Source organism: Schistocerca serialis, chromosome 2 (assembly GCF_023864345.2).
Source record: "Schistocerca serialis cubense isolate TAMUIC-IGC-003099 chromosome 2, iqSchSeri2.2, whole genome shotgun sequence".
In the NCBI taxonomy this organism is placed as follows: domain Eukaryota; kingdom Metazoa; phylum Arthropoda; class Insecta; order Orthoptera; family Acrididae; genus Schistocerca; species Schistocerca serialis.
Genome location: NC_064639.1, coordinates 879,413,062 through 879,439,136, shown reverse-complemented (window position 1 = coordinate 879,439,136; position 26,075 = coordinate 879,413,062). Strand labels below are relative to the sequence as shown.

At 40.7% G+C, this 26,075-nt stretch overlaps 1 protein-coding gene across 1 annotated transcript in view; it reads left to right on the top strand.

Annotated features, from left to right (window-relative positions):
* The window catches only part of LOC126456489 (sialin-like), an 82,246-nt gene extending 63,461 nt beyond the window's left edge, over window positions 1-18,785 (top strand). Inside the window, exons 8-9 of the mRNA XM_050092240.1 lie at window positions 8,424-8,509; window positions 18,521-18,785. Of these exons, the coding sequence (XP_049948197.1) occupies window positions 8,424-8,509; window positions 18,521-18,763 (329 nt within the window). The 3' untranslated portion in view covers window positions 18,764-18,785. The remainder of the gene's footprint in view (window positions 1-8,423; window positions 8,510-18,520) is intronic.
* The last annotated feature ends 7,290 nt before the right edge of the window (window positions 18,786-26,075 follow it).

Below are 26,075 nucleotides of genomic sequence, written 5' to 3'. Positions count from 1 at the left end.
ATGAAATAAAAGAAATTATTCAGATTGTAAAGGGAGACGAAAATTTAATAGTGATGGGTGACTGGAATTCGAGTGTAGGAAAAGGGAGAGAAGGAAACATAGTAGGTGAATACGGATTGGGGCTAAGAAATGAAAGAGGAAGCCGCCTGGTTGAATTTTGCACAGAGCACAACATAATCATAGCTAACACTTGGTTTAAGAATCATGAAAGAAGGTTGTATACATGGAAGAACCCTGGAGATACTAAAAGGTATCAGATAGATTATATAATGGTAAGACAGAGATTTAGGAACCAGGTTTTAAATTGTAAACATTTCCAGGGGCAGATGTGGACTCTGACCACAATATATTGGTTATGACCTGTAGATTAAAACTGAAGAAACTGCAAAAGGTGGGAATTTAAGGAGATGGGACCTGGATAAACTGAAAGAACCAGAGGTTGTACAGAGTTTCAGGGAGAGCATAAGGGAACAATTGACAGGAATGGGGGAAAGAAATACAGTAGAAGAAGAATGGGTAGCTTTGAGGGATGAAGTAGCGAGGGCAGCAGAGGATCAAGTAGGCAAAAAGACGAGGGCTTGTAGAAATCCTTGGGTAACAGAAGAAATATTGAATTTAGTTGATGAAAGGAGAAAATATAAAAATGCAGTAAATGAAGCAGGCAAAATGGAATACAAACGTCTCAAAAATGAGATCGACAGGAAGTGCAAAATGGCTAAGCAGGGATGGCTAGAGGACAAATGTAAGGATGTAGAGGCCTATCTCATTAGGGGTAAGATAGATACTGCCTACAGGAAAATTAAAGAGACATTTGGAGATAAGAGAACGACTTGTATGAATATCAAGAGATCAGATGGAAACCCAGTTCTAAGCAAAGAAGGGAAAGCAGAAAGGTGGAAGGAGTATATAGAGGGTCTATACAAGGGCGATGTACTTGAGGACAATATTATGGAAATGGAAGAGGATGTAGATGAAGATGAAATGGGAGATATGATACTGCGTGAAGAGTTTGACAGAGCACTGAAAGACATGAGTCGAAACAAAGCCCCTGGAGTAGACAACATTCCATTGGAACTACTGACGGCCTTGGGAGAGCCAGTCCTGACACAACTCTACCATCTGGTGAGCAAGATGTATAAAACAGGCGAAATACCCTCAGACTTCAAGAAGAAAATAATAATTCCAATCCCAAAGCAGGTGTTGACAGATGTGAAAATTACCGAACTATCAGTTTAATAAATCACAGCTGCAAAATACTAACACGAATTCTTTACAGACGAATGGAAAAACTAGTAGAAGCCAACCTCGGGGAAGATCAGTTTGGATTCCGTAGAAACAATGGATCACGTGAGGCAATACTGACCTTACGACTTATCTTAGAAGAAAGATTGAGGAAAGGCAAACCTACGTTTCTAGCATTTGTAGACTTAGAGAAAGCTTTTGACAATGTTGACTGGAATACTCTCTTTCAAATTCTGAAGGTGGCAGGGGTAAAATACAGGGAGCGAAAGGCTATTTACAATTTGTACAGAAACCAGACGGCAGTTATAAGAGTCGAGGGACATGAAAGGGAAGCAGTGGTTGGGAAGGGAGTAAGACAGGGTTGTAGCCTCTCCCCGATGTTGTTCAATCTGTATATTGAGCAAGCAGTAAAGGAAACAAAGGAAATATTCGGAGTAGGTATTAAAATTCATGCAGAAGAAATAAAAACTTTGAGGTTCGCCGATGACATTGTAATTTTGTCAGAAACAGCAAAGGACTTGGAAGAGCCGTTGAATGGAATGGACAGTGTCTTGAAAGGTGGATATAAGATGAACATCAACAAAAGCAAAACAAGGATAATGGAATGTAGTCGAATTAGGTCGGGTGATGCTGAGGGAATTAGATTAGGAAATGAGACACTTAATGTAGTAAGGGAATTTTGCTATTTGGGGAGCAAAATAACTGATGATGGTCGAAGTAGAGAGGATATAAAATGTAGACTGGCAATGTCAAGGAAAGCGAGTCTGAAGAAGAGAAATTTGTTAACATCGAGTATAGATTTAAGTGTCAGGAAGTCATTTCTGAAAGTATTTGTATGGAGTATAGCCATGTATGGAAGTGAAACATGGACATAAATAGCTTAGACAAGAAGAGAATAGAAGCTTTCGAAATGTGGTGCTACAGAAGAATGCTGAAGATTGGATGGGTAGATCACATAACTAATGAGGAGGTATTGAATAGGATTGGGGAGGAGAGAAGTTTGTGGCACAACTTGACCAGAAGAAGGGATCGGTTGGTAGGACATGTTCTGAGGCATCAAGGGATCACATATTTAGTATTGGAGGGCAGCGTGGAGGGTAAAAATCGTAGAGGGAGACCAAGAGATGAATACACTAAGCAGATTCAGAAGGATGTAGGTTGCAGTAGGTACTGGGAGATGAAAAAGCTTGCACAGGATAGAGTAGCGTGGAGAGCTGCATCAAACCAGTCTCAGGACTGAAGACCACAACAACAACAACACTGTGGTAATCCGATGGAAAAGGCTAAGGCCTGGAAAACCACGGAGGACGTGATATTATGGTATGGGGCTGGATTTTTTTTTAATGTGTGGTCTCCCTATTGCGCTTAATAAGACGTTAAATAGAAAGGAACTCAACCCATTTTACAGCGTTAGGCACTGTGTACTGTAGAGGAGCAGTCTGTAGACGATGACTGAATTAGCATGACAGTGCACCCTCTCAAAGCAGCATCCGCGAGGCGATGGTTTGTGGACAATAACATTCCTGAAATGGACTGGCCTGCCCACAGTCTCGACCTAAATCCAATGGAACATATTCAGAATGAGTTAGAACGTCGAATTCGTTCCAGATCCCAGGGTGCAACGTCACTGCCTTCTCTGGTTTTGGCTCTTGAGAAAGAATGGCTGTCATTCCTCCAGAGATACACACACACCTCTTTGGAAGTGGCCCCACAGATTTCAGGCTGCCATAAAGACGAGGGGTGTAGACATCTGGTAGTAATGTCCACTAACAGATGACCAGATACTTTTAGTCAGATAGCATATATATTAATTTTAAGCTAAACAGCTGTTCACTTAGCTGCTGCACACAATTTTGTTACTATTCACCAACAACTTATTGGCTTCCCATTTATTATACAGCGAAAAATTTCATTAGATAATATGGAGGATATTTATGAAAAATAAGCTAGCATTTTTTCTCCAGCTAAATGTGTTTTCTGTGTTATTCAGTGTAAGATCTGCAGGTGCTCTTACACTACCTGTTTAACAGAGAACACCCAAATTTACACTGTAGCCAAAGTATCAGAAAATATATACTTCCTCATGTTTTCTTAACCTGAAGTATTCAGTACATTATCTAAATAACTTTGAGGAGATAATAATCTGATGTTAAAGCATCGCTGATTATGGGGAAGAATGACACAGGGCAAAAAAGTTTAGATTTGTGGAATTGCTCTGTGATTATGTTATGTAAGTGCAAGAAAAGCTGGATTTCAACAGATATATGGCAGTTCCAGTGTTTTGTACAGATACCTGACAGGTTATAATTCAGAATATACCTTAGATGACTTCTGATTATTTCTATTTCTAAGATTAATGTCTCAATGCATCTGTAAGTAGAATTAACGTTTCTTACTTGACTGTAATATGCGCTACATCGCATATCTTTGTCAAATAAGTGGTTTTTATGAATAGGCATAGAAAAAATCACACTAAAGATTAAAATTGGTTTAGTGTGGGACTGAAGTTGAGAACATCGATATTCAAGGGCAATACTCGATTTTTGTTTCCAAATTACAGATTTCTGACAATTGCAAATAAACATACATTCTGTGGGGCCGTTATTAGTATAGTTACCTTGTTAAAATGTGGGTACTAGAGATGCAAGGATATAAAAATACATTGAATGTGATACTTATTCTCCATTTTTTGAGTTTCAAAGGAAATGATAACACAATCTATTAAAAAGAGTGTAGAGAGAATATCCAGATGGAATCTTCGGCTGTATAATGGAATTTACACTATCGAAATTATGAGTAAGTTCTTTTCAGCCGTATCTTTTCCCTTGTATGTGCTAGTCCTGCGTAGTTTGCAGAAGAGCTTTTGTAGAGTCTGAGGAATAGGACAGGGATAACAGTAGACTGTATCTGTGAAGCAAACTGTGAATTGTGCCTGAATAGCTCAACATTATTATTATTTGTGTTAGAGCATTACAACAACAGACAATTTAAAACTGATCATAAGTTAATAAAATGATTGTACACAGGAATACAGTTTATTAGTGCTGAAAGTGCAATAATATATTACAGTTAATGTATTCATTCATCTCATGGAATGGGTAGACAAGTATCCATAGATTATTAGTTTCATCTGATGTTCTGGAAGCTCCCAAACAACTATTTGCAGTTTATAAAGTAGTTTATGCCCAGTAAACTCATAGTTCTAAAAGGATCTCCCGAATCTATGATAGAATAAATGCATTCATTTCTTGAGCGGTAGCTAAAGATGTATTCTCAGTGTTTTAATTCTGGAAACCTCTTCTTTGCATAAATTAAAACTTTGTACATTTGAGTTTATTGTATTTGTGCCCTTATATGTTGTGAAAAGAAGTTTGCAGTATGTTTTACTGGAAGACCGAAGAATTAACCTGATCTCCTCTTCTGTAGCGACAGGATATCATCATCATAACTAGTGTTGCCTCACACGATAATAGAGTACCATTCTGTAAAAAGCTATGAAGAAAATTAAAAATACTCATATTATATCTTGAACGGTCTTCAGGTATATGTCATTAGATGTACTAAAAAAATACAGTAACATGCCAGTAATAAATGTCGTTCCCACATTAACTTCTCCACCAAATGATCAGCAGTTTGTAAACTAAGAACCATTTGTAGTTTTATTTTAAAAAGCAAAAATCAATTCGCTTTATGCTGACAAGATGCATGGACAGTTCTATCATCGAGACTGTTTTCCAGACTATTAAGTTTGTTACTACTGTGAAGGAAGATTTTCAACTGCATATAATACTGTACTGGATCTTATAGATAGTTCTCTAGATACATTTTTAAAACATGTAGGTTGTAGTCTCTAATACAATAAAAGTCCACCTTGTGTAGGTGTATCATTTCTTTTACACAATTAAAAACTTTGCTTTTATCATAATATGACCTGAGCAAACGCTGCACACTTTAAATATGTATGTTTTTACATAGTCTATAGCATCCACAACATCCATTTTTCATAAAACCATTATGTGTTTCATTAATTACTACCTGACTTTCGAAATAAATAAGACTGAACGTAAATGGTGCCTTACAACATTTCAAAAGAAGCTGGAACTGAGGAAAATGATCTCAATCTCAATGGAGAGTGTTTATCTGCTTTCATATAAATCAGAAATCCTCTAGACAGTTTATTGAAAGTCATTGTTAAGTTTCCTCCTAAGCTATTGCATATTCGTATTCACTTTTTTTTCAACTCTCAGTATAGGACAATTTTAGGTACAGCAAGTTTATGCTTGGTGTATTGATACACAAAAAATACGAGGGCAGTTCAATAAGTAATGCAACACATTTTTTTTCTCGGCCAATTTTGGTTGAAAAAACCGGAAATTTCTTGTGGAATATTTTCAAACATTCCCGCTTCGTCTCGTATAGTTTCATTGACTTCCGACAGGTGGCAGCGCTGTACGGAGCTGTTAAAATGGCGTCTGTAACGGATGTGCGTTGCAAACAACGGGCAGTGATCGAGTTTCTTTTGGCGGAAAACCAGGGCATCTCAGATATTCATAGGCGCTTGCAGAATGTCTACGGTGATCTGTCAGTGGACAAAAGCACGGTGAGTCGTTGGGCAAAGCGTGTGTCATCATCGCCGCAAGGTCATGCAAGACTGACTGATCTCCCGTGTGCGGGCCGGCCGTGCACAGCTGTGACTCCTGCAATGGCGGAGCGTGCGAACACACTCGTTCGAGATGATCGACGGATCACCATAAAATAACTCAGTGCTCAACTTGACATTTCTGTTGGTAGTGCTGTCACAATTGTTCACCAGTTGGGATATTCAAAGGTTTGTTCCCGCTGAGTCCCTCGTTGTCTAACCGAACACCATAAAGAGCAAAGGAGAACCATCTGTGCGGAATTGCTTGCTCGTCATGTGGCTGAGGGTGACAATTTCTTGTCAAAAATTGTTACAGGCGATGAAACATGGGTTCATCACTTCGAACCTGAAACAAAACGGCAATCAATGGAGTGGCGCCACACCCACTCCCCTACCAAGAAAAAGTTTAAAGCCGTACGCTCAGCCGGTAAAGTCATGGTTACAGTCATCTGGGACGCTGAAGGGGTTATTCTGTTCGATGTCCTTCCCCATGGTTAAACGATCAACTCTGAAGTGTATTGTGGTACTCTTCAGAAATTGAAGAAACGACTTCAGCGTGTTCGTAGGCACAAAAATCAGAACGAACTTCTCCTTCTTCACGACAACGCAAGACCTCACACAAGTCTTCGCACCCGAGAGGAGCTCACAAAACTTCAGTGGACTGTTCTTCCTCATGCACCCTGCAGCACCGATCTCGCACCGTCGGATTTCCATATGTTTGGCCCAATGAAGGACGCAATCCGTGGGACGCACTACGCGGATGATGAAGAAGTTATTGATGCAGTACGACGTTGGCTCCGACATCGTCCAGTGGAATGGTACCATGCAGGCATACAGGCCCTCATTTCAAGGTGGCGTAAGGCCGTAGCATTGAATGGAGATTACGTTGAAAAATAGTGTTGTGTAGCTAAAAGATTGGGGAATAACCTGGTGTATTTCAATGCTGAATAAAACAACCCCTGTTTCAGAAAAAAAATGTGTTGTATTACTTATTGAACTGCCCTCGTAATTTAACGAAGAACTCAGTCAACATTTGAAGTTATGGCCACCAACATGTCGCAATATAATTTAATTATTGGAGGGGAGACACAGCAATTTTTTAAAAAAGCACAAAATGTGGAAGCGTAAAATTTAAAAACAGGAATTTTAATAAAAACAGTATTAGTCATCCTTGACCCTATTGTTAGCTTGTATGAATCATTTCGTGTACTTGCTTTCATTGTTAAAAAGCAACTTCCAGATCTTTCCACGAGGGGAACAGACACAGCAAAGGAACATTATTTTTCATTATTACGTTGATCGATCGGTAAATGTGTCAGTATCTAGATGATATATCCACATACCTGTAGGCATCCTGTAGGCTCAAAAGCTGTACAAAACTTCCAACGGGAACTGTGGGCCAAAACGATAAATGTATCTGCTGTGAGATGAGACCAAGGAAAGGAGAAAGGATCCTTTATTGTTTTTCGACGTAAAATAATTAAAAAATGTAACTCTGCCAGAGGATACATAAGGATATTACTGAAAAAGAGCAAGTGATTGTATACTCACATATGACAAATAACGTTTACCGCAGCTAGAAAGCATCATTTTACTACTGGAGATAGTTTGAGTTTAATGGCTTAACATGTACTCTGTCATATATGGCACGTAAACAGATAATATAACGTAACAAACGATAAAAATGAAGAGAGACTTGTAAAAGGGTTGACAGAAGTTGTTTGTTGTAGCAACAAAATGATACGACTTAAAAGCAACACGATGTACAATAAAATGATTGTCAGTTTATAATCCAGCACCATGACCGCTTTTCAATATCTGATAATACGATGACATATTGGCACAAGTACAAATTTTGAGACTATATTCTGTTTAATTTTTTTCCATTTCTGTAAGCGAAACATAAACTTATTGCATCATTATTCTGTTTAATTTTTTTCCATTTCTGTAAGCGAAACATAAACTTACTGCATCATTGTTCAGTTTTTTCGTAAACAGCACTTGAAATTTGCCAGTAAGATCGAAATTAATTCATTGTACGGATTTCAGTAAAGTAAACACGTGAAAGTCACGAGTTATGTAGAAAATTTATCAGGTTTTTCCAGAAATATATTGCTGTGGTACCCCACTCCAAGAAAATTTTGGGAAAATACCACCAGACACATCCCTATTTTTGCAATATTTTAAATCACAATAATAGAAACAATTACTTTCTTAAGTTGTAAAGTGTATCTCATTCCACATTTTCAGATGCTTTTAAAGTATTTAATATGTTTAGACTGATTAAACTACTTAGATCCTCAGAAGATGTAAATATATATATTAGTTGATGAGCTGGAACTGTTGTAGTGTGTCAGAAAGCATCACAAATGCAGTTTTTACATTTATATTTTCTGAGTGTTACCAGCGAATAAAATGCATTACCTAAAAAAATTTTCTGAATTTTGGCAGTGTATCTGAGAGCTTGTTCTGCAAAGTTTCATTCATGTAATTTCACGTCGGTGTCTCCTTCTGAAGTTTTGCTTCGTTTTTCTTCCAATAGGTGTACTCATGGGCATTGGTAACATGATTTGTGTGACTCCAGGATTTCTGTCCGCTGCAGTTGTTGGTGCACTGACATACAAGAATGTGAGTTATACAATTCTGGCTAACATTTTATAACTTCAGGTAGCTGACATGTCATGATGTTTTTCAAACTTAGATTTCGCTGTTTAGTAAACGTGCGTCAACATCGCAATGTCTATGGCAATTTCACAGCTAAGGGGAAAATATGCATAATGCAAATTGTAATTTGTTTCTTTAACTATGCAATGCAAATGAGTTAAGACAGTATCAGTGTTCGATGTTCATTTGTGATGAAACTAGTCACTGTGTTTCGAGAATTCAGTCTAATATACATTAGTGTTAAAATTTAAGAAAACCAACCCACACTTGTACACACACACACACACACACACACACACACACAAACACACACACACACACACACACACACACACACCTTTTTCATTAATTGTAGAAGTCATTAACATCTTTATATAACGTATCAGTTTTTCGCCTTTTTGTAATTTAGTTGATTATTACAGATTCCCAGAGGAAGTCTCTACTGAACGTGTATTTTATTTTATTTTTAAGTGCCCTTTTGGATCAACCATTTCTGCTCTCTACTCGTTCACTGCCTTGCATGAAAATACACGTTTAGCCTTGTGTTTTGAGGAATTTCTGCTCTGCCTTCCTGGAGAAGGGCAATGAACATCCGTTACAGTTCGTGAGATACTATCGGGATGGACGCACTAAAAAACTGGTCAGAAGAAACTCCGGCACATTCCTGCGTGGCCTACGTTAGGTGTAAGGCGTACGAAGGTGGAGAACCGAGCTTTCTCCCTGAATTTTTAGGCGAGAAGTTTCGTCTCCTTATCTCTTGAAAGAAAATTGCAGAAGGATCTGGTATCCGTATTTTAACAAGGACGCCAGAAGTATTCCTACGCCCTTTTCCCTGCTCTGATGGGGGTACTCATAGATCGTGACATTGGACTGGTCAGATAAGATTGCAAGCAGTGCAAGCGAGAAGCGCTGTCTTTTGCTGGCCGAAAGGCAGATAGCAGTGGGGATTCTTAGAGGACAGTCAGCTATCCATGGGGAATAAAAGTACCGGATGTGTTTGGATGGTGGAGAGCAATCGAAATGTTGTAAAATATTGTTGCGTCGTTGTTTGGAGATGTAGAGTTCAGTCATCTAGAAGTGGGAATTAGCAGAAAGGTCGACGGTATCAGACAAATATTGGGGTTTGTATAAATCGAATCTGTGTATGACAAAACAGAAGGATTATGGAAGACTTCAGAGACTGCTGTGGGGAGCTGCTTCAGTCTGCAAGCCGAAATGGTACGAAAATATTAAATATAAGTGAGGTTAGAGAAGAGTTTAGGCAACAATGGAATCTGTTAGCGACAAGGCATTCCTGACATCCCATCCAATATGAGAATTCATTTCTTAACGTACAGAGTCCGCACCATGGTGATCATTTTCACCCACCTGTTTTCCCAATGAAAAATTCATACGGGACATTAGTGCTTAGCAGCTAAGCATAACTTTAAAATTTAATGTCAGAAAGATAACAGCAATGAAAGTCTTAGCTTGTTATGTAACTTTTCCGCAGTCCTACTGTAATCGTGGTTAGTAGTATCAATATGAAAGGTAGAAACATGGTTTAAAGACCAAGTAGTCGCCTCCATAAGGCTGTACCGACTCATACTTTACTGCGCGCCGCATTAGTTTGAGAATACTCTCTGTTACTTTCAGGGCTTAGATGATTCATACTTCAGTTAGAGCCCATTGTGGCCACTGCTCTTACGCTGACTACCGGTTAGAACCAGTAACAGACAGAATATCTAGTATCATGAGTTTCTGTTGTGGTCCTGTGGGACAAGAGCTATCAGCTGTTACTAGTTTATAGGCCGTTATCGACTATAATCCCCAGATACCTTCGAAGGTTTGTATACCAGTAGTCATATCAAAGTCCGCCACTCGTGGTCTCGCGGTAGCGTTCTCGCTTCCCATTAGGACCTTGCCTAGTAAGGCGGTGCGGATCTCCCGCATCGTTCCCCTACGCTCTGTAAAGAAGCATGGCACTTCATTTCCATTTCATTTTCAGTCATATCAAATGAACAAGCACCTTGCAACCCCGTTAATTTGGAGTTGAATAGTCTTACTAAATGACAGCAAATTTGTTCCTCCACTCTTACCATCGCTGATTCCATACGTAAAAATCTATGAGTCAAAAGTGAGATATCCCGAAATAGGTCACGGAAGTGAGATGTATTATTTACGAAAAAGTATACCTCACTTATTTGAAAGAAAACGCATACATCTTCGCGAAGTCTTTTACCTTCTGTTTTTTCCCCTTCCTGTTGCAGGAATTTAATATCATGTTATGTGAAGTCAATGAACAACTAGTATAATTTGTAATGATTCCCGGTAGTGAATAGAGTTACAGTTGTCCAGATACTAATTCAAAGGCTTTAGGGCTCCTCAGAGGCTGTGGGAAGTTACTGCACAACTACTGAAACACACAATCAAAAAAAGTGTAATTCAGTGAGCGAGATTTATCCAAATTTGGATCCGTAGTTAATCTGAATTCATAAGGCTAGCCTCATGTCGCTACAGTGTGCACCACTAAGGGTAGTAGTATCAGAGCGTGTCTTGCATGGGAACCGTAGTAACTCTGTTTGTTCAATATTAAGCACAATTTTATATAGAGTTGAACGCATTAAATAATAGTTACTGACTCTCCGGGAAATACACATTACGAAAACCGTCTGGAGATGGATACTTGTGGGGTGACACAATACTGTAGAATTATGTTGAAGAAATCAACACATGTAAGTTCGACAGAAAAAGTTTGAATACGAAACACGCTCTCGCTCAACCCATTTTCCGTCGGTTCATTCACTGAAACCACAGCTGTCGGCTGAACAGTGACCGAAGATAGTACCAACACTTGGCAGGTAGGAACGTTCCGTGATAACCAAATTTCGACGTAGCTAACAATATACATACACCAAAAAAAGTTTTGCATGACCTCGGTTCCGAGAGTACTGGAAGCTGTACAGAAAACTGGAATAGCGATCAACATAAACATCGTTTCCGCCCCTTTTATTGCTAATGAAAATCACACATTGCATGTTGTACCACCATACAGCGAGTACTTCAGAGGTACTGGCTCTGAGCATTATGGGACTCAACTGCTGTGGTCATAAGTCCCCTAGAACTTAGAACTACTTAAACCTAACTAACCTAAGGACAGCACACAACACCCAGCCATCACGAGGCAGAGAAAATCCCTGACCCCGCCGGGAATCGAACCCGGGAACCCGGGCGTGGGAAGCGAGAACGCTACCGCACGACCACGAGATGCGGGCTTCAGAGGTAGTGGTCCAGATTGCTGTACACGTCAGTACCTCTAATACTCAGTAACACGTTATCTTGCAAGTTCATCAAGGCACTGTTGGTCCAGATTGTCCCACTCCTCAACGGAGATTCGGCGTAGATCCTTTGGAGTGGTTGTTGCGTCATGTCGTCCATAAACAGCCCTTTTCAGTTTAGCCCAGGAACGTTCCGTAGGGTTTATGTCGGGAGAACATAGTGGCCCCTCTAGTCGAGCGATACCGTTATCAAGGAAGTCATTCACAAGATGTGCACGATGGAGACGCCAATTATTGACCATGAAGACGAATGCCTTGTCAGTACGCTGCCGATATGGTTGCACTGTCGGTCGGAGGATGGCATTCACGTATCGTACAGCCGTTACGGCGCCTTCCATGACCACCAGCGGCGTACGTCGGCCCCATATATCATCCCGAAACAGCAGGGAACGTCCACCTTGCAGCAATCGCTGGACAGTGTGTCTAAGGCGTTCAGCCTGACCGGGCTGCCTCCAAACACGTCTCCAACGATCGTCTGGTTGAAGGCATATTCGACACTTATCGGTGGAAACGTGATGCCAATCTTGAGCAGTCCATTCGGTATGTCGTTGGGCTCATCTGCACCAAGATGTATGGTAGAGTGGTTGCAGAGATGGACCCCGCATTGGACGTCGGGAGTCAGGCTGCGCAGCATGCAGCCTATTGCGCACCGTTTGAGTCGTAACACGATGTCCTGTGACTGCACAAAAACCTTTTTCAACGTGGTGGGGTTGCTGACAGGATTCCTCCTACCCATAATCCGTAGGTACCTGTCATCCACTGCTGTAGTAGCCCTTGGGCGGCCTGAGCGAGGCATGTCATCGACAGTTCCTCTCTCTCTGCATCTCCTCCATGTCCGAACAACATCGCTTTCGTTCACTCCGAGACGCCTGGACACTTCCCTTGTTAAGAGCCCTTCCTGACACAAAGTAACAATGCGGACGTGACAGAACCGTGGTATTGACGGTCTAGCCATGGTTGGACTACAGACAACACGAGCCGTGTACCTCCTTCCTGGCGGAATGACTGGAGCTGATCGGCTGTCGGTCCCGCTCCGTCTATTTGGGGCTGCTCATGCATGGTTTTTTACATCTTTGGGCGGGTTTAGTGACATCTCTGAACCGTCAAAGGGACTGTGTCTGTTACAGTCAACAGCCGTCTTCAGTAGTTCTGGGAACTGGGGTAATGCAGAACTTTTTCTGATGTGTGTAGTACAAATTGCAGTCCAGGACTGAGCGGTCTAAGACGCTGCAGTCACGAATTGGGCGGCTGGTCCCGGCGGAGGTTCGAGTCCTCCCTCGGGCATGTCCTTCGGATAATTTAGGTTAAGTAGTGTGTAAGCTGAGGATAATTTAGGTTAAGTAGTGTGTAAGCTTAGGGACTTAGCAGTTAAGTCCCACAAGATTTCACACACACATATTTTTTGCAGTCCAGGAAAAAACCCTGTAGTCCAGGGTATTCGTCAATGGATACACCGGCGAGGTTGCTGTAAAGATTGGATGGTTCCAACAGGTTAGGCTGTGACGAACTGATCCACGGCAACTCTTAAATCTACCGCGGATGTTTTTGCACATAACTTGATGCCCCAGAGTACTTACTTCCAAGCCGCGCCTAGTGACATTGCTAGCTGTGGACATAATTTATCGACTGATCCGCTGATACGTCCTACAGGTTTACAAGGGGAACCATATGTGCATTTTGCATCCTGGACTTCACTGAATGTGAATCAGCTGCAATAAATAGTGAGTCAGTTGTAATAAATACACTCCTGGAAATGGAAAAAAGAACACATTGACACCGGTGTGTCAGACCCACCATACTTGCTCCGGACACTGCGAGAGGGCTGTACAAGCAATGATCACACGCACGGCACAGCGGACACACCAGGAACCGTGGTGTTGGCCGTCGAATGGCGCTAGCTGCGCAGCATTTGTGCACCGCCGCCGTCAGTGTCAGCCAGTTTGCCGTGGCATACGGAGCTCCATCGCAGTCTTTAACACTGGTAGCATGCCGCGACAGCGTGGACGTGAACCGTATGTGCAGTTGGCGGACTTTGAGCGAGGGCGTATAGTGGGCATGCGGGAGGCCGGGTGGACGTACCGCCGAATTGCTCAACACGTGGGGCGTGAGGTCTCCACAGTACATCGATGTTGTCGCCAGTGGTCGGCGGAAGGTGCACGTGCCCGTCGACATGGGACCGGACCGCAGCGACGCACGGATGCACGCCAAGACCGTAGGATCCTACGCAGTGCCGTAGGGGACCGCACCGCCACTTCCCAGCAAATTAGGGACACTGTTGCTCCTGGGGTATCGGCGAGGACCATTCGCAACCGTCTCCATGAAGCTGGGCTACGGTCCCGCACACCGTTAGGCCGTCTTCCGCTCACGCCCCAACATCGTGCAGCCCGCCTCCAGTGGTGTCGCGACAGGCGTGAATGGAGGGACGAATGGAGACGTGTCGTCTTCAGCGATGAGAGTCGCTTCTGCCTTGGTGCCAATGATGGTTGTATGCGTGTTTGGCGCCGTGCAGGTGAGCGCCACAATCAGGACTGCATACGACCGAGGCACACAGGGCCAACACCCGGCATCATGGTGTGGGGAGCGATCTCCTACACTGGCCGTACACCACTGGTGATCGTCGAGGGGACACTGAATAGTGCACGGTGCATCCAAACCGTCATCGAACCCATCGTTCTACCATTCCTAGACCGGCAAGGGAATTTGCTGTTCCAACAGGACAATGCACGTCTGCATGTATCCCGTGCCGCCCAATGTGCTCTAGAAGGTGTAAGTCAACTACCCTGGCCAGCAAGATCTCCGGATCTGTCCCCCATTGAGCTTGTTTGGGACTGGATGAAGCGTCGTCTCACGCGGTCTGCACGTCCAGCACGAACGCTGGTCCAACTGAGGCGCCAGGTGGAAATGGCATGGCAAGCCGTTCCACAGGACTACATCCAGCATCTCTACGATCGTCTCCATGGGAGAATAGCAGCCTGCATTGCTGTGAAAAGTGGATATACACTGTACTAGTGCCGACATTGTGCATGCTCTGTTGCCTGTGTCTATGTGCCTGTGGTTCTGTCAGTGTGATCATGTGATGTATCTGACCCCAGGAATGTGTCAATAAAGTTTCCCCTTCCTGGGACAATGAATTCACGGTGTTCTTATTTCAATTTCCAGGAGTGTAGTTCAGTGAAGAATTCATGACAGTTGTAATGAACAAAACAACCCGGTGAAGTTGTTTACATATTTATTGTGTAAAATTGGGTTTCGGCTTGACTGTCATAACAGGTCAGCATGAGTAAGACATTCATAAGGAGGTTAACGAATCAGTGAAATGAAAGGAGCGTTAGTTATGAACTTGACACGCTATGCACCATCAACTTGCTAGCAAATTTCTGCAGTAATGGGCTAGATGTGCTACCTTTTCAGACACTTAACTTCTCTCTGCATAATAAACTGAGCTAACTCACTGTGAAATGGAGTTACGTGAATGAATGCGTATTCATTTCTCTGATACTGTACGATTCTGAGCAGTTATGAGGAGGGGCAATCAAACAAGTAATTGATATTTACCGTCTTTGAAGTTTTATGTCGGAAGTAAGAACATTTTGTTCGTTTGTTTCACCCAATCGGACAGAAACGTTGAACGTCTGTACAATTAGTTAAAACTTGGATAGATTATTTAGCCACTGATGCATGTACGGTGTTATTTAGCCGCTGATATGAGTGTGTTTTTCTACTTCGTATTGTAATTTTTGCACATTTATATTTCAAGATGCTTAAGGTATCATGAATCTATATAAGTTATAAATTAAAGTACTCCACTGTGTTTGTCTGCCTGCCCGCACAGGCGTATTGCGAGAACTACTGCAGCGGTTTTCGCTAATAGACAGAATGATTCACGGGGAATGTTTGTGTATATTCGTATAATTTATTACCGCTATGACAGAAAAGTCATCCATTCTAGAGATACTGCTAGCCATGAGAAGCCATGACGGATCGCTAGTAACATTATATTTGTTTAATCATTAGGGTAAGGAGGACATATTTTAAGGAGACTATAGTGGAGAGTCTAGGGTTGAAATGCACTTGCATGTGTATGTTTATGTTTTGTCATATTGTTTCTAATTGAGAATTATAGAAAAAACACCAGAAAAGAAAACATTATGTACAGCTAGCACTGATCATGGAGAAAGGGTTGTCACGAGCAGATTAAGAATATGAGTGAAACCAATGGTACAGGGTACATTTTGGATGACTACTTCATTCTAAACGTTTCACTGTCACTTCTCCATATCATCATACTGTTTTGAAATGAACAGTGCCCTAAGAACAAATTTCGGAAGTTAGACAACCCACATTAGTTTCTTGTTTCTCTTGTCAATAAGCCATATACCAAAATTATTTGACTTGAGGTTGGTGACACTTTACAGCCAGCTCTAACTTTTAAAATATTTATGATACTGAAACATCTTGCATGAATACCAAAAATGTTATCATCACAGACGACTTTTGTTCGCACACATCAAGTGCTACGCAACAAAAAGAAAATTAAAGGGTGAGAGCTCTAATGAAGCCATCAAAATTGTATTGCACATGACAGTGAAACCCTGCTTGTCCCCCCTTCCACCCCACCCCCCCCCCCCTGATCCTTCCTCTTTACAGTCCCAGTGTGAAAGTTCACGCATATACATAGACCGTCCCTGCATCTAATGAACTCTGGATGTCAATCCGTTATTAACCAGTATCACCTAATCCCAGTCCGCCACTGGTAACGTGTTTGCCTACTATGCCGCGGGCCTGCATTCGATTCCCTGCTGGGTTGGAGATTTTCTCCGCACGTGGACAGGGTGTCGTGTTGTCCTCATCATCGTTTCATTGTCACCAACGTGCAAGTCGCTTAATGTGGCGTCACCTGAATTAAGAGTTACAGCCCGGCGACCAAACTTCCCTGAATGGCTCACGATCATTGCATTGCAAATTGAACAACTAAACCAAAGCTACAACCACGACCTAAACCACCTCTAATTATACGCTGACATCGAAAACAATTCTGATATCCATTCCCATTCCTCCCAGAGTGGGATTCTTCTGTCCACTTAAACTGTGTTTGTTCTGCATCACACCACAATAACCGCGACACAAGGCTCGTGTACTTGTAGAAGACTTTGCGAAAGACTTGTTCCATGTATCTTTCCACTGCTTTTAATTCCACCGTTTTCACCTACACGTTCTACCCCATAGAGCAATTATGCAGGTAGTTATGTCAGATACCATATATACTGCAATCACTGAGCATATCTTATACGGACATCACGACTAACTAGCCGAACACTGGTGTGAATAGCCACTACCAGACTATGGCCAGAAAGGGGTTGAACCATTTATGTACAATGCATACTACTCTCCTGATGTAACTAGTTGTTTCAGATATCACGCCGTCAGGTTCTTCACCTCCAAAGGACAGTTTCTATTTATTGCGTATTTGGAAACTCTCCACCCAACGCAACCGTAGTGTTAGATCTACTAACTTTAACCTCCAGTAGTACTTGTCCATCACGTACCTCTCTGTATCCCCAGTCCTCTTCCCACGCCCTGGTTTCAATATATTCTCTCTCTCCACTAATTAACGTCATTCTTTAGCTTGACCCCTACTTTAATTTTTAATTCCACCATCTCACTCTATCCTGTTAGGTGTCGGGACAGGTAATGAATCAAAAGTGAAGAGAAAACATGACAAGTAATAATTTTGTATTTTCCATTTACTAATATTTATTAAAATTAATCAACCAGTCTCCAGAAAGTCATCAAATAGGGTATGTTCTCTTAGTAAGATTTTTCTGCTCTTATTGAGTTCTGGCATTAATCACATTTATGATCCACACATTTTCTGGCAAATACCGGTTTTATCTAGCTTTAATATTTTCTCCATCTACTGTAATCAAATGTCAAAGAATCACTTGTGCCTCTTTCATTTCGTAGAAGGTATGTGAAGAAACTCTATATATGCTTGCCTCCATTTAAACTATAAACAGTCGCATTTCACTATTTTAACTATTTCACAATATGGACATATGGGATTGGGAGTGTTGTAGTAAATTATTTAATTATTTTTAAATTAAAGGTTTTCCTTGTTTTACATTGTACAACGAATTTTTTTGCTACATTCAGCTGTCTATTTTGGTGCATTTCTTGTTACAATAAAAATTTATAACGAAAATTGAGGAATAAGGAAGACCATTCACCGAACAGTAGATTTGTTGACTCGTCGATAGGAACTAGAACAATATGGCACCTATGAACTGAATGATGACATTTGTTTGTAACGGGAAACAAACCGACGCTTTCCGTGGACACTGGGAGTCGTATATAAGATCTGATAAGCTTCATTTGCTTGGGCTGAATCCAACTACATATTGAAAAAACGAAATTGCCCATATATGCATAAACACTATAGAAAACGTCCATGACGACCCTTAGGGGAGACACCCTATATATTTTCTGAGAGCAGAGCACGTATATCTAAATGTGATTTTGTGGTAACATTTCAAAACATCTTAGGATTATTTTCTTACATACTTTTAGACTGTTCCTGACGTTAAAATTTGTGCAACGAACTTCATCTGGTAACTTAAGAAATTAAATTTTAGCTAACGTGAACAATAATTTGTTGCAGCAATCGTCTGAACAGTGGAAGAAAATTTTCCTTATATCAGCAGGCATCCTTTTACCTCCTGGCTTCCTACATCTTCTCAGATCGTCATCTGAAGTACAAGAGTGGAATTTCCCGAAGTCATTGGCAAAAGAATTGAAACATGATATCTCTGCGAAGGACGTCGAAGCTCAGCAACGTCTGACATCAGAACATGAAACCGAAGATCATCAGGATACAGAAGAGAAACAAAACCATATACTGTGAGAAAGATTTAGATGAGGAAGTTCAGAATTATAAGGATGTTTAAATATTTTGACAGTTTTTATACATGTTGACCAGAGAAGATTAACAGATACCGCTTGTATTGAAGCACCTTTAGAAAATAAAAATTCCACTAAAACTAATTTTGTATATTACAATTTATTCATTCACTTACACAGTATGATGTATAGTTCCCTTCATCATGCAGAGCCTTTAGAAATGTGGGATAAAGTTTAAAAGTACATTTTTTTACGATTTACAGTAGCATATGTCGTCATAGATGTCTGAGGCTATCAACGACAAAACTTAAAAATAGTTAACAGTTGACAGCTCCTGAGCTGTATCACTATATCAGTGTCTTCTCTCATCAGACATCTCAGCCGTTTGTTACAACTTCAAATCATCGGCCAACCCTCGCTGCAATGAACGTACTGAGTTCTAACCACAGAAAATGAAGCATTTAAGCCAGGAATTATTGTGGTGAGGTCTTAACGCAACGTAATGCTCTCAGATTTGTACTATCGACCACAACTGTGTGGGACTGGGAAACTGGTAATTTTAAAGAAGCATTTCAAAATACGATATTTATTAACATTCTCTTGTCCATTTGATATGGAATTTCACAATGAACGAAAGGAAATTTACTTCATCTAATTGTCCCATACACGTTTGCAGCCGAGAGAAAAATAATGGTAGAAAGACATCGAAGTGTGTACTCTGTGCACTGAGGAAGTGGAAACTACATGGGATGGGAAGTTAATAATGCAAATACGAGAATTTCTCCGTTAAAGGAAACTACGATAACACGAAAGCGAACACCGATGCTTTAGTAATGAACGCTACAAAGCACGTACGAGGCAAATTGAGGGAGGCAAGTTAAAGCTCCGCTAGTTAACGTTTCATTAGTTAGTAACAGGATGGACTATTTCAAGTCTAAGTGGTTCTGAAAGAACGAACGAGATACTCAGGCGGGCTGAGACAATGATGCTAAATCGCCTCACAACTTAGCTATTATCCAAAGGAGGAAAGATGAATATGCTGATGAAGTCACTCGTCGCTATCCACACTTACATTACTTCATTCTAACCGTTTCGGATTGCTGGCTGCGACTGCTTCTGACGGCATCAACGTCTGAGGTCTTCCATCACTCGTCTACTGCATCTGACATAAATCCATTTTGTACAGCAACTCAAAGATCATATGAGAACCTCAGCATTGAATTAAATCCCAGATCCTCCCAGCTTCTATCAGACCATGCACAACAATAAAATTTTTCTTCATAACCTTACAATTTCTCAACGCGATCTGACTAAACTTTATAATTACTCAAATATCTGACTGCACTTTCAACATACCTCAAAGCTATCGGCTTTCACTACAGCTATCAAGACGGCACTGCCAGCAAATTTTTCGCAATCTGCTTCAACCATTCCTTTGTCACGCTTTTCTGCGCGAACGTACAGACCAATCAGATTCCGAGAAGAGCGCGTAAGAATAAACTTGATTCTGCCGCCTTTGCGCCCAGAGAATACTACCAAAAGCTTCTAGAAACCTCATCCGAGGAATTAGACGAGCCAATGAAACGCCTTGCCTGTTAATTCGGTAGTATTTTCCTTTTCGACATCGGCGCACGCTGACTGAGTCACATAGGCCACACAGAACGGAATCTCCCTGCGTTCCATTATCAAGGCTCAGTAGTAAAATCCGTCCAAAATCTTAAGCTAAACTTACATAGTCATGCAGAGTTTGGATTTGCAAATCACAAGACCACTTAAAAATTAAAAATAGAACTGATGTTACACGGTCACTTCCTCTTTGCATCCGTATTACTCCACAGAATCGCAAACAGGTAAAAGCACAATATGACACCAAGTTAAATAAATTGATCGCAGCACTGCTGAAAGAGGTACGAAAACAATGGACATAAAGCCGTCATTGTTTGTTACCTCGTAAAATACACTATCAAGCAATATTACCAGTGGTTAATATCTTTCATGGCCAATATTTTCTAGAGCAGATCAGATTTTTCCACGTAGCCTCTTTCCACCCATTACCAAAAATCCGTCTCTTCAGTCCCCGCGTCCAGCCAGCTGGATGTTATTTTTCTATTTTCCTTTATGTATAGTTACAGTTTCTTATACACCGCAACCATCTGTCCAGTATGCTGGACATTTTTGTTGTGGTTTTTTTTTTCTCAGTGATACTTGGTTTCTGATGTTGGCTGCACTGAGACGTTCCACTCACTGCACCATAGTGGCACAAAGAAGTGGCAAGTTTTTTCCATTTCATTGACATGGAGCTTGTGATGTCGTGGACGGCGTACAGAAAGGACCTGCAGGCATTAGGTACTAGCAGGAAATCAGTCTTGGACCTGATGGATTAGATTTATTTTTGTGAATTCTTGAGTTCAGCTTGCAACTGGAGCATGAAAGGACGTTTACTCTTCAGCCTCTTAATCTAAATTTCATTTAATCTCATAAAGCATCTCTTAACAGACACATAAAAATAATTCAAGACAGAGATGTTAGGAAAAGTGAGAGTAGACATATTCCCCTCTGCTCAATCACATTCAAAAAGAAATGGATGAGATGCCGAAACAGTGGCTGTAAAGCTAAAGCCTAGTTCATATAATTAGAATTCCAAGTATATTTGTGTATCACTAATGAGAAAAAATGTTTCTTTAATTTACACAACTGAAAAGTGATTGCAGTATTCTACCAAATTTCGGAAATTACTTTTCTTGTGTCACACTTCTGTAATACTCTGTAAGTAATGTATCTAAATGTTAAATAAAGATTAAAAAACATAAATTTGTCTTATAAATTTCATGATCATGTATCACAGATAGTCGCTTTGAGTCCCAGTGTCCAGCCAGGTGTACATAGGAGAATCTCTATGTGGATAAGACGTAACAAAATATCACCATTAGAATGCCTATTTATGACGTCCATATGCCACACTCTTATGAAAATATAATTGAAATGATTGGAGAGGTTGAAATGAGACTCGTTGTGATAGGCCACACGCAAATGTCAAGAGGTAATCGAGTACATTTCTCTCTCTGTATAGTCATTTGTTTACCCACATAAGCACTGTCATGGGATTGGGCAATATCTTAGTAACTTACTTAACATGAAGGAACGATTTACAGTTTTAAATGAAAAACTATAATATCACAATAAGAATGTATCATTCGCAATGAATGCCAGTACAATTCAAAAACATACAGGGTCTAAAATTATGTAGGAGTAATAGCAACAGCCAGACTCATTGTTAGCAACATCAATCTGCTTGATGATGCATGCAGGTTTGCATGCAGAAGCCGAGGAATCTCTAACAGTGATAACAGTTCAACTCTTTCCAGTGAGGAAGATTGGTTCTACAAATTCATTCTGAAAGAATAGATGATACTGCACGAAGTGTGAGCATCAGAATAACATATCATACATTGCATCTGGATGGAAGTGCTGGCAATCACCGAATATTTATAGTGGCATGATGTCACCAAATAATCCACCATTTGGTATAGTACTCTTGATAAAGAGATGAGTACACTAAGGAGATTCAGAAGGATGTAGGCTGCAGTAGGTACTGGGAGACCAAGAAGCTTGCACAGGATAGAGTAGCATGGACAGCTGCATCAAACCAGTCTCAGCACTGAAGACCACAACAACAATACAACTCTTGATAAGACCTCCCTCCATAGAATAATTAATATGATCCTATCACAGTTCTGCAAATCTAAAAATTTATTGGAAGCACGAACCAATTAGGATTTGCATAGAGTTTCTACATCTGAATCTTACAGGTATCTCTTTATACAGCTATGTTCTTTAACCACAACTTCATTTGTGATTTTCTGTCATTATAAGTTTGAGAGTAACAGAGATATACACATTACAGCACCACAAGGAAAAATGATCTACATTACCAATTAATGAATATAACTTTGGCATAGAAAGGGGTAAAGTACAGTTATAAAGTAAAATGTCTGAATGTTATCGGAGGTGTTCTGAAGTTAAAATGTTTCTCCTTAACAGTTCCTCCTATACCATTGATGAATTCTTGTGTAGAGAGAGTAACTTTAAAGGAAAAATCCTGAATGCCTACAAAACCATTCCTGAACCACGGAGTTCCTCTCTTCGTCCACAACAAATCGGGGGCCACGAATGTCTTTCTTCAGAGTTCCAAAAATATGGGAATCGTAAGGGAGAGGCTGGGATTCAATGGAGGATGTGTAAGGTCTTCCCATAGAAACTAGAGCAGCATACTCGAAACAACTTTGCCAACATTTGGGACTGCCACATTTCGCTTGAATTCCTTTACTTCAGTAGGTGATATATACAAAGACGCTGTAGTTTTTCATAATTTTGTTCCTCAGTTTAGAAAATCTTAGATTTGACGGTTTGTAGCACGTGAAGCTGCAGTGCAATTTATTTTTAATCATACGAGCATCTTCGGCCAGATACGTGTAGTAAGAGAGGACAATTTTCATGCAAAAAGATGTCTGGAAATTGTAGAACAACACCAGGGATACTTAAAACTTTTGTTAATAATAGGTGTTACCTATAGTCTATGGGTCATGAAACAAATATCAAAATATGTTTATAAATTACATTTTGTCATGCAAAAGTAGATGCACGGAGTGTAAGTTACACAATTATCCAACGAATATATAAAATAAAACGCCAAGGGAAATATTAGACCCAGAACCAAATCACCATCAGTTAGGAATAAATAAATTACAGTGTAGCTATTTGCAATAATTTTACTCTGGAGAAACGGGTAGAAAACCATATACCCGGTATGAGGAACATTGTAACACCCACAAAAGCAACCCATCGACACTTGTTACACATTAACGGTATAAAAAGCATGATATATACAAAAATGGAAACAGTGTTACTGTTCTATACGAAGCAGAGAAAGGAAGATACCGTATATTGATCTCATGGAATAAATAGAAATATTTTCACATTGTGCTGAAGATCCAAATTTCGTTTTCAATGAGAAACTTGAATCTGAAAAGAAAAAAAATTATTGAGAACTATCTTGATATTCTATTACAAAGACTGAGCTAGCTGTGATGGCATATGTTTTTCAGTAGAGGTGTAGTAAGAGGAGCTGTCACAACTTCACACAGTTGAAGCCGATTCTGGAGCATGTTAGTTGCCACAAACATAAGCTTCTGGCGGAAGTGTTTGGATTAAAAATATCACCTTGATCCTTTACGGGTGTCAGAATCGTTCCGATTATAGTGTGAGGTGCAAAGGAATCGCGTTTCACTCGTAGTAATCTCGCTCAAGCCATATTCCCTTTTACGTACATAAATTTTCGATGCGTTGTTTCCTGTTATGATAGCTGTTTTATTCTAGTAATTTGTAGATTTCGTATCAGTCCAATTCGAAAAGCTTTCTAGGTGAATGCTGCGAGATTGGAAACCGAAAAACACAGTGAAATATGTTTTCAAAATTTTCAGGAAGAGAACATAGATCGAACATAAGCGTCGTCAGTCCGTATTTACGAAAATGTTGTATTACAGAACTAGCCTCTTTAAAGGGATGTAATTCTCTTCTTGGTTTCTCTAAACGTATACCAAAAATAAAGCTACGTTAACGAAGCCAAAAGCGCCATATTGCTGAATGAAATATGCATTTAAGACCAGAAAAACGTTTGACGATTTCTTTCTGACACTGTTTTATTCGCAAAAGCACTATAACATTTACTGTTTAAAACAACTGTTTTTTGTACACACCAGGAATTAAGAAGAAGAAGCATTCGTAAACAGTAATCTGCTAATGTTTTGGAGCAGATAATATGGCGGCGCCAACTTCAGAGCAACGTTCAGTGTGAGCCTGTTGCCATTATTATACCTCCACGTCCTTGTCGTTTTATTTTATATATTCTTTGGATTGCTGTGCAATTGATACTGCGCCCGTCTACCTTTGCATAACAAAATATTGTTTATAAATATCATATTTTGTGTGTTGTGTATCTAATTATTGCTTGTGTTTTAGTACGCATTTTCACATCTCTGAATCTCTCCTTTATCCTTAATGTTGTGTAGCAGGTACTAGTAAACGGTATGTGACCGAAACCGGTCATAGAATTAAAAATAAACTGTTCATTAGCTCATATTTTACCACATGTCATCTTTAATATTCGAAAACATTTGCCTCTGAACTGCATAAACTGGCGCCGTTTCTGTTTCTCTCTCTCTCTCTCTCTCTCTTTCTCTCTCTCTCTCTCTCTCTGCCATTACCCTGTGGGTACTATTGGATGAGCCAGTGACGATGAACTTACGGGGGTGTCTGTATTAACACACGTACTATAGGGTAATGGAATGACGGCCAGTTTACGGGTCATTATCGCGAAATTTTATCGGGTGGGGCGTGATGATTAATTTACGGGAGTGACTGCCACTACTCTGCATCTGCATACCAACGGGGAGGGGAGGAGGGTATCTACATAGTACCGTGCATACTAATGGGTGGGTGGGGAGGCGGGAAGGGGGTACAATGCTTATCATTCTACACTGCATCTGTCTACATACATACTCCATAAGCAACCGTGTGGAGCATGGCGGAGGGTACCTTGTTCCACTACTAGTCACTTCCTTTCGTGTTCCACTTGCAAATGGAGCGGGGGAAAACCGACTGCCTAAGTGCCGCCGCACGAACTCTAATTTCTCTTACCTTCATGGTCCTTGTGTGAAATTTGGGTTGGTGGGAATCTGCTTCAAAGGCATGTTCTCCTACTTCTTTCAATAGTATCTCGAGAAAAACAGAAGTTGTCTTCTACCCGGGGATTCCCATTCATGGAGCATCTCCGTATTACTCACATGTTGAGCAAACCTATCGTTCACAAACCTAGCGGGCCGTCTCTGAATTGCTTCAATATCTTCCTCCAATCAGACCTGGTGAGGATCCGAAACACTCGAGCAGTACTCAAGAGTGGCTCGCAACCGTGTTCAGTGTTGTATACACGGTCACTTGTACAGACGTTCCCCACTTTCTTAAAATTCTCCCAATAAATCGAAGCCGATCATTCGCCCTCTCTGCTGCCGCCTTTACATCTCATACGTGTTGTCTCTCTCTCTCTCACACACACACACACACACACACACACACACACACACACACACTTAGTCACTCACTCATTTCATCTCCCGCGTGTGCGAACAACCTAAGAGGAATTACATAAAACATATTCCGTACAACAAAGGGAAAAATGAAATTCAATAAAGTTTGAGACAGGATAAGCAGCAATATGTAACTTTAACTGAGCGAAAAACGGGCTTAAACTTACAACAAAC